The sequence below is a fragment of the Chelonoidis abingdonii genome, chromosome 11 (assembly GCF_003597395.2).
Source record: "Chelonoidis abingdonii isolate Lonesome George chromosome 11, CheloAbing_2.0, whole genome shotgun sequence".
NCBI lineage: Eukaryota > Metazoa > Chordata > Testudines > Testudinidae > Chelonoidis > Chelonoidis abingdonii.
This window is the reverse complement of record NC_133779.1, coordinates 40,973,788-40,988,668: the sequence shown is the minus strand read 5'-3', so window position 1 is coordinate 40,988,668 and position 14,881 is coordinate 40,973,788. Positions and strand designations below refer to the sequence as shown.

Sequence of the window (14,881 nt, the reverse complement as noted above, 5' to 3'; positions counted from 1 at the left end):
AAACAGGCTCGTCCTGGCGTTCCTGTGCCCCTACCCCTCACGCTCACTCACAAGGCTTCATCTCCCCAACACTCCTGCAACCTCGTAGGGGCCGGAGTCAAATGAGACCTCCAGGCCCCCGGGTTTCACCTGGTTCTGGGTCCAGCCCTGGTTTGCAGGGGGGATGAATCCCACTGAGTCCTTGTTAGCACACGCCCGGTTCTCGTCTCTGTTCATTTGGATCAGAGCAGCCTGTGTCAGCTCCTGCTTGTTCGTTCCTTTGCAGCGGGTCAGCAGCCGTCCCCGTCACAGAAGAAACCAGACGAGTTGAGGCCTGAGAAAACAGAGAGCAGCCTGGACCGCCGGCAGCCGGAGCAGGATCTGGATGGATGGGAGCCGGCAGGGCCTGACCCTCTGGGCATTGACAACGTCTTGGTGGAGCATGCCGAGGCGCGAAACGAGCTGATTCCCAAGGAGCGCAAGGACCCCAGTATGTCCGGGGACTCCAGGGAGATCACCCGCGATCACTACAACCTGCGGCACAAGCTGCTGGGGCCAGTCCTGACAGAGGATGAGCAGCTGCAGCTGGTGACGGCTAGCCAGGCCCCCCAGGTGGGATCTGAGAGGGCAGCAGCCACGGTAGCTCCTGCTTTGGAAGGGGCCGGGGTTCTGGCTGACACTGTCTCCCCAAAACCCTCTTCAGTCTCCTTTCCAGCTGGGCCGGGGGAAGATCAGTCTCTGAATATGGTCGACCAGGCACCAGCACATGGGGTGAGCAGCGACCAGGGAGCCCATGAGCCGTTGGGCTTCACCACAGGCCACTGGGAGGAGACTCCTGGCCCCAGCCAGCTGTCCTCTGAGGAAAGAGACGCCCCAGCCCTGGGAGAGACCACCAATGCCTTTCAGCTAACCTGGCATGCTGGCATCACGCAGGGGCCCCTGTCAGCTGATCCGCAGCCACCTTCCCAAAGCCCTGCCCCAGAGCTCCCCCAGGAAGGAGTCGCTAGCACTGTGGCCCAGGATAGCATGGGGGCATCATCCACTACCAACGAGCCCGAGCAGCTGAGCCCCGCTGCTCCAGATGAACCCAGCCATCTGCCCCACGGCCCCGAATCCATCAAGAAGAGCATCTCCTCAGGGCTGAATGGCCGCTACTTCCAGCTGCAGCACGAGGGACAAGCCCAGGGCATGGACAGGAACTCCTGGGGGGGTCTCACGCCTGCCCCTGGCCTGGTGCAGGAGATGAAAGGCAGAGTGGACAACGCAGTCGAGATCCTCCCCGCAGCCAAGCCCACTGCCAAGGCCCATGCAGGGAAAGGCACCTACCCCCTCTCCAATGAAGTGGATGGGCAGGCCGAGGGGCTGGTCAGCTACAGTGAGTATCTCTAATTAACCTCTTTCCGGGGGGGGAGGGTGAAGTGGAATTCTTTGCAGCCGCTGCAGCTTTATAATGCAGGACTGACCATCTGCCCATGCGTTCGCCAGGACACCCCCATGATCTGAGCGATTTTGTATCTAGACAGAGAGATGCATTTCCCGCCTGGCTGTGCCAATTTCACCCTATTCTGAGGTCAGTCAGTCCGCTCATTACACCTGCAATTCTATCGATGTCCACAGGGTTACTCCTGCTCTGCCCTGGCCTGACCTCTTGTTCACTGTATCATGGGAGCATCTACACTCCCAAGGATCGGGGCCCCGTCGGGCTGGGCGCAGCGCAGACCCCAGGCGAGACGGGGGCCCCGTCGGGCCGGGTGCAGCGCAGACAAGACCAGGTCCCTGTGAGGGGCTCAGGGAGGTGGGGGCAGTGAGCCAGAGAGCCCCAACAATACAACACCAGTCCCCCCCACCCCCAGCTCACTCTGCCCCCTTCCCTCCTTGTCCCCAGACTCCCTGTCCCGATGCAAGGGCAACCCCCCCCCCCATCCGCACTGAATTCACTGCCTGTACAAACAGCTCCTTTGCTCTCCCTTCCCCCCCACCCCCTGCTCCCAGAGACTGTTGGTTCCTTTCCTGCCCCCTTCTCCACCCCATCTCCCACATTTCTCCCTCCCCCCTACACCTGAGGGAGCCTCCCCCGCCAGGAGAGAGAGCATCATGTGCAGCCCCCCCATCACCTGGCAACTAACAAGGCCTTCAGAGTGGAGGAGCCTCTTCCCCAGATGTTGCCTGAGTGATGAGGAGCCAGTAGCCATGGCAACCTTGCCTAGCCGGGATCTGCTGCTGCTCATCAGTAAAGGCCATTATCAAGTCCTTGTAATGATATGGCAGCACAGCGCAGGGCTGTGTAACTGAGTGCTCAGTGCTCATCACAGCCCAAGGAGAGGGGCTGGGGTGATCGGCATCCAGCCACTCAATAGCACCTCTCCTCAGACCCTTGTGCACAGACAGTGCTTTCTGTCCCAGGATCCCCCCACATTGTATACCTACAGCCTGCCCCTGAGAGTCCTGGCCCACGGCTGTGGAGCAAGACAGAGCCAGGGCACGTGGCCGAAAGCGTTGGTATTTTTTGCATATTGAATTTGCACCAATGATTCTCACATATGCAGGCGCAGTAGCCCCATCTGGCCATTCACGCACACATGTAGCTGATGTACATGCTGTGACAAAGTTCCTCCTCTACCTTGGTGGGTCCTGTGCTTATTGGCAGATTTGCTCACCTCAGTGATCTTCCCCACAGTCTGGATCAACTTCTCCTGTGTCTGATCAGGAGTTGGGAGGTTTGGGGGGAACCAGGGCCCACCCTCTACTCCGGGTTCCAGCCCAGGGCCCTGTGGATAACAGCTGTCTATAGTGCCTCATGTAACAGCTGCATGACAGCTACAACTCCCTGGGCTACTTCCCCATGGCCTCCTCCAAACACCTTCTTTATCCTCACCACAGGACCTTCCTCCTGGTGTCTGATAACACTTGTACTCCTTAGTCCTCCAGCAGCTCACTCTCAGCTCCTTGTGCCTCTTGCTCTCAGCTCCTCTCCCACACTTCCTCTCCTCTGGCTCCCCACTCCCTGACTGGAGTGAGCTCCTTTTTAAACCCAGGTGCCCTGATTAGACTGCCTTGATTGGCTGCAGGTGATCTAATCAGCCTGTCTGCCTTAATTGGTTCTAGCAGGTTCCTGATTACTCTAGTGCAGCCCCTGCTCTGGTCACTCAGAGAACAGAAAACTACTCATCCAGTGACCAGTATATTTGCCCACCACCAGACTCCTCTACCCCCACTGGCCTGGGTCTGTCACAATGCACAAATGCAGTGGCTATGTCAGCACGCCAGGCACAGCTCCGTCCATGCCACCGCATCCCTACCTGGTTTGAAAATTTGGCCCTAGGTGAGACCGTCAGTCCTGTAGAGAACCCAGGAGTCCTGATGCCAGCCCTCCCTGCTCTAACCACCAGACCACACTCCCCTTCCAGAGCCAGGAAGAGAACCCAGGAGTCCTGACTCCTATTACTGTGCTCTGACCCACACACATACCCCTTCCCCTCTGCCAACATGAAACACCTCCGCATTCTGCACCAGCCCACCAAGACCCAAGCGTTTACAGTCACATCATCCCAGTACTGCGGCGAGCCTCGGCAATGAGCTCCACAATGGTTACAGGCTTCCGCGTGGGTGGGGCTCTCCACTCGGGGCATCAGGTCTTGTACAGCTTCGAGCACATTGTCCGTGCTTAACAACTCATCATCCATAATGACTAGTATGGGACTTGGGGGGGCTGGCAAGGGAAGCCAATGAACAGGACTCAGCTGGCTGCTGTGTCTCTCCCCTGGTGCCCTAGCGATGAGTAACATCCCCAGCGCATGGCAGATTCTCCCCCCAGCCCTGCTGAAATCAGTGCAACCAGGAGCCAGGATGGGCCCAATGGGAGTTCTGCAATCAAAGTCCTGCACTGCCAGGATTGGCTCCTTCCCTTTGGCCTGCGTGGGTCCTGCTTTTGTCCGATTACTGTATTTAGAGGGGGACTCCCAGTGTAGCTGGGTGTGTGATCCATGCCTCCTCGCTGCTCCCTTGCCCATGCCCAGGGCCTTCTGCTAACCAACATCTCTGGCTTTTTGCAGAGCAAAGGGGATCAACACACCCATGGCACCCGCAGACGGGGACAACCCCAGCACCCCCCTCGCCATCCGCTCCCAGCCAGAAAGAACAACCGCAATGGACCCTCCGCTTGACACCGCCACTCCCCCAGCACAGCCGTGGGGCTCCCACTGACCAGCCCCCGGCCAGCAACAGTCCTTGGGCAGGGCACGCGATCGATACCAGCAGGATGGGAGAGTCACTGATGGGTACTCAGGGGGCAGCAGAGACAACAGCCAGCACAGAGGAAGGAAGACAGGACTGGAGCTCTGACAGCACCCCGACGCCGGCAGCCAGTGGACTGTATCTGCCCCCCACTGGCACCCTGACCCCAGGAGACACTCTCAGTCCCCTGGAGGAAGCTGCTCTCGACCCGCTGCTACCCGGCTCCAGCGTCCGAGGCGACTACCCCCAAGCAGGAGGCCTGGGGCTGCCACCCCCTGGGGAGGATGGGGAGGATTCCTCTGGGGAGGTCATCTCCAGTGAGGAGGGTGCCACCCCCATCCTGCTGTTACCTGCCATCCCCAGGGCCCACCTGCATGCACTACTCCCCCCCCACGCTGAGGAACCAGGGGCGCCCTCCTCCGCCCATCCCCACCCCGGGGGCAGTGAAGGCAGCGGCGCTGCGGAATACAGCTTCACGGAGAGGAAGGGCAAAGCCGTGAGCTTTACTGAGAGGCTCATTTTCTTGACTAGCAGCCCAGCAGCCAGCACTGAGAGCTCCGGCTCCAAGGATCCAAGGGAGAGAGCTGGCACGGGCGCCCACAGACCTCTGGGCTTGGAGTCTCTGGATGAACCCCCGGGCACAGAGGAAACGCTGCCCAGCTTCCCTGGCCCAGCCTGGGAGCTGAGAGACAAGCAGGCTGAGCTACAAGGCGAAGGCGCGGTCACTCATCCCGCCCAGGGGATTCCATCCCCAGAGCCCACCCGCTCTGACCCTTGGGTGGCACCAGCCAGGCACAGTGAGCCGGCCAGCTGCGAACCTGCCACGCAGCCCAGCCCAGCCTGGGCAATGATAGCCAGCCAGCCACGGCCACAGGAGCTGGAGGGGGAGGATGTGTACTTGGCTGCAGCACTGTCCGGGGACGGGTCAGCGGAGCAGACTGTGGGTCCCCCAACACTGCCTTTTGGCACCACTCAGATCATGGCTCTGGGCCCCTACAAGCCAGCAGGGACCAAATGGCCGGTGACCAGGAGGGGGCAGATGGCGGCAGCAGCAACCATCAGCCTCCTACAGCCATCGCTGGCAATCATGGAGCCTGCCCGCTCCCCCGCACTGGGTCCCACACTCCCCGGCGCAGTTGCTAACCAAGCCCCTGCAGCAGGACCAGCCCAGGCTGCTGTCACAATTACTGGACTCCCAGGAGCCACCGGCGCCATGGGGCTTGAGAGCTCGCCCTCCGCACCAGCTGCTGCGAGCCACACAGGGCCCAACGCGGAGGATGTCTCAGGGGAAGCCGAGAGGGAGGAGCCCCCGACGCCATGGGGCTCTGCAGCTGGGCCAGCCCAGCTGGAACAAAGGCCAAGGGTGAGCGCCAGCCCTCAGGACCCCCTGCCCAGCTTGCCCATGGACTTGTCCCCGCTGGTTGCCGGGTCCCAGGAGGAAGGCGTCCTGGAGCCCGCTGTGCACACCAGCCAGGCCTTCGAGGAACCCAAGGTGGAGCTGGACAGATTCGTTCTCCAGCCCGTGATTGACATGGCCCAAGAGGGCATCCTGGCCGAGGCCCAGGGGCTTTTGCTGGTGGACAGGGAGGCTGACGGCGGAAGCGGAGAGGAGCAAGTGATGCCGTTTGTCGGGGAGAAGGAGAGCCCGGCCTGGATCGGGGAGAGCAAGGCCAGCACACTGGGTAAGTAGTGGCCCGCAGAGCCAGGAACGGGTCAATGCTGGGAGCAGGGGGTGGTGGCACCTGCTGGAGCCAGGCAGAGCATGAGCAAGAACTGGGCAAGTTCTAACCATGTTTCCCACTCCCAACCCATAGCCCCCTCCTCCTATCCCAGCCCTGGGCTCCCCCTGGAGTTCTGCTGAAGCCCCTCAATGCTGACCCACAGCCCCTCTGCTGTCCCAGTCCTGGGCTCCCACTCCAGCTCTGCCAATGCCTTTGAGTCCTGCTGATTGTGCTACACAATGTGGTGGCTGTGTTGCTTGCCTGCCATTCCTGAAACCCTGGGACCTTCCTCAGGATTTGAACCCAGGTCTTCACAGCCGGGCTGGCAAAGCCAGTCCCTCAGAAGCCACTCAGTTCCGAGGGAGGAAGCAGCCTGTACGTTGCAAGATGCCATTCTGTGTCCCCCTCCACTTCTCTTCACCTGCCTGCTGCTGCTCCTGATCCCAGGTTTCTGGGTGGCTGCATCCCACCCCTGCACTTCTCCTCCTTCCATCCCAGGGCCTGACCAAAAGCCTGATGAAGTCATGGGGGACATCTAGGGATGCAGGACTCGGCCCAAGCAAAGGGTGAGGTCCCCCGTCTCTCATGGAACAAGGAGCAAAATAATCTGTCTTAGTTTCCTGGCTCTGCTTCCTGTGCAGGCACCCTCGCACCCTGCGCGGGGGTTCTCCAACTGAGCGGCCCCACTGATGAAATGCAACTTGGATACAGTCAAGTTGGCAAAAAAAATAGCCCCAGCTTCTCCTCCACGCTGGCTGGCTCCTGGCATGCTGGATCCTCCAAGGGGGAAACACAGCGGAGTCCTTGTGTGCAGCTCAGTGAGCAAGTCTGCTCGGCTGCTAAAAATGGGGGGGCCTTCAGAGAGAGAGAGAGAGAGAGAACAATAGAGAAAACAGATTCGATAGACCCACTAGGCTCTAGGGATGGAGAGCTAGTTACTAGGATTTTAGGTGATAGATAGATAGATAGATGACAGATAAAGGGGGTGTAGTGGGATAGATAAGTTAGGATTTTGGGAGAGAAAGACTAGACTCTAGGAATGGCGACAGATAAACAGCCCAACAGCTAGACACTAGGATATCGAGCGATTGATTCAACGTTAAGGCCAGGGATCGGGGATCCTAATTTTATTAGCACCAATTTCCTCTGTGCTGAGTTTTTACAGAGCTCTCCATCCAACCACGATGGGGCTGCAGGCATAGCCTGGATTTCTCGATGTGCTCTGTGCTGTTAGAGCGAGCCGGGAACCCATGCTTTTAAATATTTAATATTTGCAGTTGCTAATAATAATAGCTAGAGAGGCAGCTCCTGGCAGGGAATATTTAGCATCCAAAAACTTATAGTATCTGGGTGAAAGACAACAAATATATTTAAAGTTTGGAGCCACCGAGAGGTGGGAAAGTCAACACAGTTAATATTCAGCAGTCTGAGGCTCCTGCACTGCCGGGAAAGGAGCGTGCTGGTGAAATATGTGTCAGCGCTGGGAGCTGGAGCTGCTGCTGGGCAGAGCCCTTGCAAACAGCTCCCTGGTGAGCAAATGTGCTGTGGCACCTCACCCCTCCACTCTGGCACACTCAGCAGGAACCTGACACGATCGTATTGTTTCTGGGGCAATACAGATTCTGTCCTGTGGCCGTGCTAATGCTGGAGGGCAGGGGGGGCAGTCAGCTTCCCCCAACAGGGAGGTAGGTCAGACAGACTCATACCTGGAGTGATTCCCCAGCCCTCCCCGCATCCCCATTGCCAGCTCCCTAGCTGGCAGTCCCCCCTGCCCCAGCTCCTGATCTGACCCAGGTGGGTTTCTTTCCCCAGTGCTGACTATGGGTGTGGGCTGCAGCTGGGTTCTTGCTAGGCCTGGATGAACTGGCCTCTTAGTTACAAGAAGAGCGAGCCAGAAATTTTCCATTGGAAAATGCTGATCCCATGAAATTGAAATGTTTTGCGGGAATGTAACAATTTCATCTAAATTTTCACCAGAAACTTTTCATTTCCATTTTATCCTTCAGGCTTCGATGTCAATATGCTGCACCATGCAAGCCTATAATGTCATTAATGAACAGTCCAAACAATACATTCAAAACCAAATATTTTTGGAATGTTTCATTTCATGAAAAATTCCCAGATTTTGACTTTTTTTGGTCATGTTTTGGGGCAAAACCAGATTATGATCTGGTAGAATTTCCCCCGGGACAGGAGTTCCCCATGTCACGGCTCTGAGTATAACACTCAGTGTCCCTCCTTGCCTGCCTGTGCAGTGAGCCAGGCAGGTCTCATCCGCAAACTGCCCCCCACTAGCACACACATGCCCTGTTCAGACCCACCCCCCTGGCCTCTGTCCCTTGCTCCCCCATTCTGGCGGCAGCTCCCTGGCCAAGCCAGCCCAGACTGCAGAGACATCCCTGTGTGAAAGCTGGTCATGCTGCAGGGTTGCTGGGTGGCTCGGCGAGGGGACAGGTAGCCCTGGCTATGGTCCAGTCCCAGAGTAACCTCCTCACCTTATCCAGGCTGGGTCTCCCACAGTAGTGCGGGCCGCAGGGAGCATCTCACCCTGGGTGGAGCCACCTGGTGCATGTCTATAAAGCCTGACAGAGAAGCCCCAGGCATGCCCCCTCCCTCTGCAGGGGTTGCTCTGCTCAGCCCTGTAGGGTGTTTTTGGTGAATGGCGCATGGATCCCGGCCCCAGAACGCTGCCTTTCATAGGTCTGGAATTTACCTGCCCATTAGCCTTGTGCTGCAGCCTCAGTATTCTCCACTCTGGCCTTAGCGGTGTCAAGATCCAGGGGACCCCCCACTACCCAGAAATCCGAGCTAACCACAGAACAGTACCTAGGAAATGGGGGCTGTGCTCTCCTGCATACTGATGGGCGGGCCCAGGCCCCCCTGCATTACTGCTAATAGGTCCCAGCGAGCCCAGGGCAAGATGTGAGATGGTTTTAATAAGGTGCACTTGGGGCTTTGCTTTTGAACACATCTTCCTGGTAAAGCACTTACCGCTCCAAGGGAAAGCAGCTTGGAGGGGACGGGGTTTCACGGAGCCAAGACACTGCTCAGCTTGGAGAGAGATGTTGATTCTTTCTTTCTCTCCTATGGTTAGCCCCCTGTCACTGGGTCTTGGTGGATTTATAACAAGAGACACAACCACTCAAAGTGGAGCTGTTCTTTCCTATTCCTGCCCCTGGCTCCAGCATGCCCACTCACCCTCCATCACTACCCAGGGTGCAGCACGCCTTCACCCACGCGCTCAGTGCCCGCTTTACTGGCTGTTCTCCAGCAGTGTCTCTGCTCCATTCCCATCGCCGGCGGGGATGGCTCATCCCCTGCCGCGTTGTGGGAGCTGGTGGCACTGATGCTTGCCAAGCAAACAAACATCCGCGGGGCTCCTGGATTCTTTTTCCTGTCTCCAGCACATCTGCCTGCCCTGGCTGGCTAGGAGCACTGCAACTGCCCCATTGCTGGGGTTTGCTCCATCAGCGCTGGCCCCAGCTCTCCCCAGGCCCAGCTACCACTAGGCACTGCTCTCCTCTCTTACCCCTTCTACTTTCTGGCTGGGTTGGGGAGGCAGAGGAGTGGAATCCCAGCACCCACAGGCAACCCTACAGTAACAAATCAGTGTACTCAGCCCAGCACCCCCAGTGTACTCAGCCCAGCACCCCCTGCATTAACAAACTCAGGGGTGCAGTCCAGCACCCATGCAAAGCCAGGTATGCTGGGCAGCAGAAGGGTAGGAAACGAGGCTGCTATGCCATTAACCTGGAGGTTCACGAGTACCCGATGACACTTGCTGTTCGGTCCCCGGGTCCTAATTAAGCCCTTCCCCAGGGCACTGGGGTCAGTGCCAGGGACACAGCAATCAGCGCTGGAGAGCTGGCTGACCCCAGCCGCGGCCCAGCAGGCATCGCGCACTGGATGCAAATGACCCCAATGGCTGGAAGTGAGAGCGAAGGGCTTCGCCCCCGTACATGGCTCCCTGAGCTGAGACTGAGAAGTCGGCTGCAGGAGGGCGAAGGCTCCGACGGAAAAGCCCGGGGGGAATTTGGTGGCATTCCAGTTGAGGCCTCTTTGCCTCTGGTCATTGTGCCGCGCCACACCGGCACCAAGCCCTCCACACGATCCCGTCAGTCCCCCACTAACTGCCAAGCCTTCCACGTGGCTCCCCTGCAGGGGAGATCCCGCCTCTGCGAGCTCTCAGCTGTGACGGAAATAGGCCCTGCTGTGCCCTGCACAATCAGCTGGGGCCTCGAGGTCAGCCTGTGCGGCTCCAGCTGTTCCCAGGATTGGCTGTGAACTCCTTCCATCCCCGGTCAGGCCCCGCTCCTGCACTGGAGCCGCTGTTAATCAGTTTGAAAAATAAGATGGCTGCAGACGTAGCTCCCAGGAGACACACTCAGAGGTTAGGGGGCATCATTAGTCTCTGCGTTAAACCCCTTCGGGGTCACCTGCTGGCGTCTAAATCAAAGGGAGCCACTTTCTTCCAGCTTGGGGAGAGAAAGATGAGAATCTAACAAAGTGATTAGATAGATCCGTTAGCTTAGACAGAGGGGGTGTACGAGGATACATAGATACAGAGGGTGTATGGGAATAAATAGATCAATAGATAGATAGATACATAGATAGATCGAGGGAGGGGGTGGTTGGGGATGGATAGATAGATGGAGGGGGGATTGGGGATAGATAGAGTGGGTGGATGGAGGTAGATTGACGAGGATTAGATAGATAGAGGGGGTGGATGGGGATAGATAGATTAGATAGAGGGGGTGTACAAGGACAGATAGAGGGGGCGTATGGGGATAGATAGATAGATGTGTATTGGGACGGATAGATCGATGGGTGTTATATCGTGGCAATGAATTGCATGGGTTACTGATGAATGTGTAACGGAGTATTTCCTCATATTGGTTTTAAATTTGCCACCTCTTGTTTGAATTGATACAGAACTAGGTACCATGGATGGAAGGAAGGAGGGGGAGAGAGAGAGATTCTGTTTTTGCAGTGCTGCACCTTTAATATTCCTGTAGGAAGAATGTGTCTGTTTTACAAGAAATCATGATTACCCATGCTGAGCTCTTGCATAAACCTGGCCCCAATTCTCGGCATTGTGTACTTGAAAACCCAGCGTTTAGCAGGGGGCTCTGGAGGCGACAGTGGGAAGCAGGGAACAGGGATGGACTCCAAGGTACAACCCTGCTCTGGGGACCCTGAGCACACGCTTGGGTTGCTCGCCCCTGTGGCAGCATCTTCCCTGCTGTTGTTACCCACGCTGGTGGATTAAAGCTAGTGGGGGGATTCCTGCCCACGCTACCAACACACCGTCCTTTGCAGTAGAGATGTACCTGGCAGGTCTGAGCCAGCGTAGCCTATGGCCCCAGCGATAGCACACAGCATGGCAAAGCTGCTTGGAGGAACCATCTTCTGCCGTTCAGCTCATCCAGTCACTCTCCCTCCGCCAGGGGCTTTCACAGTGCGCATTGCAAAGCTCCTGCTGGAGGGGGCTCAGCTGTTAGTTTGCCTGGTGTGTCCTCTCTGCTCATTAAGTGCTTCTGTGTAGATAAATGGAGCGAGATTCCTCCACATCAGCCGGCAGAGAAGTCCACTCGCCTATCTTGGACTTTGCAGGGCTGCTGGCGTTCGGCTGTGCTCCTCATTGCCATGTGAGGGCTGCCTGCCGCTTCCCCCAGAGACTGTTTAAAGTCAGTCAGAACTAATTATAAAAAGAAAGAATTAGATTCCGACTCGAGCCAGCTGGCAGGCGTCTGAGCTGCAAATCTTCTACATATTTTAATGCTGCGGTTGGGTGCCAGGCATGCATGGTGGGTCCCACACGCGGGCCCAGAATGAAAGCGAGAGAAAAATCCCAGCTTGCAGAGATCAAGAGCGCAGACCCTGTCACAGCTTAACAGCTGGGTGTGTACCAGGACCAGAAGGAGAGAGGGGTGCAGAGCTGGGCTTTCATTTGGGGAGTGGAGCAGGTGGGCCTGGGGCGAGCAGATGGCCACGTGTGAGCACGTTACCAGAGTGTGCACATGTGTCTGTCTCCTGGAGTTTGCTCAGGGCCCCATTCCCACAGAAACCCTGCTGCAGGGGCAGAGTCGCGTGGGGTTCAAATGCTGAACCAGGCTGGATGAACTGGGGCCTGACTTCCACTCCCGAAGCAGGGAGGAGGGCAGCGGCAAGGAATTGTGGGAAGGCACTGGAGGACTAGCAGCACTGAGATGCCTCAGGCCTGTGTCCACACTGCAGAGCAGTGACAACAGCCGCTCCAGTGAGAGCAGCACTTGGGAGTAGGCGGCCCCGTCGGCCGGCCGGCTTAGTGCAAAGCACCCCCGTGCTTGAGCCAGAGGTGTGGCTGGGACTCAGGTTAGGGGCAGCGCTCGCAAGGGAGCCGGAGATAAGTGCCATGCAGACAAGCCCTGGGTCTCTCGCTCTGAAGGTGACTGCCACAGAGCGACCCCCCTGGTTGGTATCAGGGGGGTGGGGGAAGGAACCGCTAGCGCACATGGCTGCGGCAGAGATGCAGGGAGGCTGCCCAGCAAACGCTGCTCGGGAGGAGCCCACACAGATTACTGGCGATGGCCCATGTGTGAAGTGATCTTCGTGGGTCCCGGGGCCTGAGAGAAGCTGAGGAGGCAGGGGGAGCCTGAGCAGTGGCCTCAGCATCCGTCTCCCAAGGGGATCTGCCCTGTGCCCATGCGCCTGTGCCTTGTGTCTTGCAGCTCAGGCCGACCCCTGCGAGACTAACCCCTGCCTGCACGGTGGGACTTGCCAGTCCAACGGAACCATCTACAGCTGCAGCTGCGACCAGGGCTTCACCGGGGAGAACTGCGAAATAGGTGAGTGGCCTCTGCCCCGCAGCCATGGCCCTGCCCTGCAGAGACAGGAGGGGCTGAGAACAGCCGCCAGGCCAATTGGTGCAGGGGTTTGGGCACTGAGTCGCCAGTTTAAATCCAGCCAAGGGCAGGCGTGGCACGTGATGGCCGTTGCCTGGTGTCTGCGGCGCTGCCAGGCTGGGGACAGGAGTGCAGGTGCCTGTGGGCACTGATTGACTCCTGGCTGGCAGATGCAGCGAGGATGGAGTGAGCCACGGAGGCTGAGCCCTCCCCTGGGAAAAGGGGGGTGCAAAGCTGACTCTGCTCCTACCACCGCTCTTGGGGGGATCTCAGACTCCAGCCAGGTGGGCCCCTCCTGCCAGCCTTACAAACGCTATGAAAAACCCCTCACAGAGGGGTTAATGAGCAGTGAAAGCCCCAGCTCTGCAGCAAGGGGAAATGCTGCTGGCGATGTGGACGCCTGCTAATCCCTTTGTTGGTGAGACGGAGCCCCAGGCCCAGTCCTTTATTCATAGATTCAGAGACTCTAGGATGGGAAGATACCTCAAGAGGTCATCGAGTCCAGTCCCCTGCCCTCATGGCAGGACCAAATACTGTCTAGACCATCCCTGATAGACATTTATCTAATCTACTCTTAAATATCTCCAGAGATGGAGATTCCACAACCTCCCTAGGCAATTTATTCCAGTCTTTAACCACCCTGACAGTTAGGAACTTTTTCCTAAAGTCCAACCTAAACCTCCCTTGCTGCAGTTTAAGCCCATTGCTTCTTGTTCTATCCTTAGAGGCTAAGGTGAACAAGTTTTCTCCCTCCTCCTTATGACACTCTTTTAGATACCTGAAAACTGCTATCACGTCCCCTCTCAGTCTTCTCTTTTCCAAGCTAAACAAACCCAATTCTTTCAGCCTTCCTTCATAGGTCATGTTCTCTAGACCTTTAATCATTCTTGCTGCTCTTCTCTGGATCCTCTCCAATTTCTCCACATGTTTTTTGAAATGCAGTGCCCAGAACTGGACACAATATTCCAGCTGAGGCCTAACCAGCGCAGAGCAGAGCAGAAGAACGACTTCTCGTGTCTTGCTCACAACACACCTGTTAATGCACCCCAGAATCATGTTTGCTTTTTTTGCAACAGCATCACACTGTTTAAAGCATCTTTTATTTCATGCTCCTCGTTTTCGCAACATCACGTCCCACCCCCACCCCTCAATTCCCTGCACGCACACACCTGGCCAGGCCCCTCGGTGCCTCACTGATGGGCATGGGTGGTGGCTGCACTGCTCAGGCAGCCGGTGCCTGCGGGCAGAGGCTGGTAAATATCATGTTACAGGCTGAGCTGGCACCCACTTGTCGGCAACTGGCTCTTCGTTCGCAGCCAGGCCAGTTCCCACCATGCAACTGCAGCTCGGCTCTGCTAGCTGGCTGCAGGGCCACCCACCCCACCCACCTTCTCCCCAGCCACGCAGCTCAAGAGAGACCCCGGGGTGCCAGCTCCCCACCCACTGCCAGAGGCCAGGAGAGCTGTAGGAGGCAGATTGTCTCAGCCTGCGTTACCACCCCAGCTATACGAAGGGTCTGTCTGCACTGCAGTCACCGGGTGGGATCGCAGGTCATGTGGACATCCCCGAGCTGGCTTGAATCTAACAGGCTCAGGTGCTGGAGCAGTGAAGCGGGGGCTGTGGCATGGACTAGCCACCCGTGTCATAATCAGTGTTCCCAGCAGGCCTGTGCTGCGCCGGGACCCGAGCTATCTAAATTAAAGCTGGCACAGGTACATTTACACCAGCCGCAGTCACACCCCAGGACTGGCGTGCAGACATGCCCTGCAGCCCCTTTAGTGCACTCTGGCAGCATAAACGGGTTCTTTGAGCATCCCCCCAGCACAGGGGGCCTCTCCAGCTGATGTGGAGCTGGCTTAAAGGCCCTGCACCCACCCTACTCCTAGCCCCACTCCCAGATGGGGGTTGTGGCTGGAGCTCACTGCACTATGTCTGTTCTTTACTTTCCAGCACCCGTAGGGGGCAGTAGGGAGAGAAATATAAGTTTGAGCCACCCCGAAGCTGCTCTGATTTACACTGGGAGCTGGCCAAGGCCATGCATGGACCCACATTACAGAGCACACA

General features: G+C 57.5%; 1 protein-coding gene across 1 annotated transcript in view; it reads left to right on the top strand.

The window, feature by feature from the left end:
- Positions 1-14,881, top strand: part of NCAN (neurocan) — a 58,033-nt gene that overhangs the window by 26,095 nt on the left and 17,057 nt on the right. The window contains exons 6-9 of the mRNA XM_032799911.2: positions 266-1,354; positions 2,526-2,603; positions 4,032-5,894; positions 12,644-12,760. Coding sequence (XP_032655802.1) covers positions 266-1,354; positions 2,526-2,603; positions 4,032-5,894; positions 12,644-12,760 — 3,147 coding nt within the window. The remainder of the gene's footprint in view (positions 1-265; positions 1,355-2,525; positions 2,604-4,031; positions 5,895-12,643; positions 12,761-14,881) is intronic.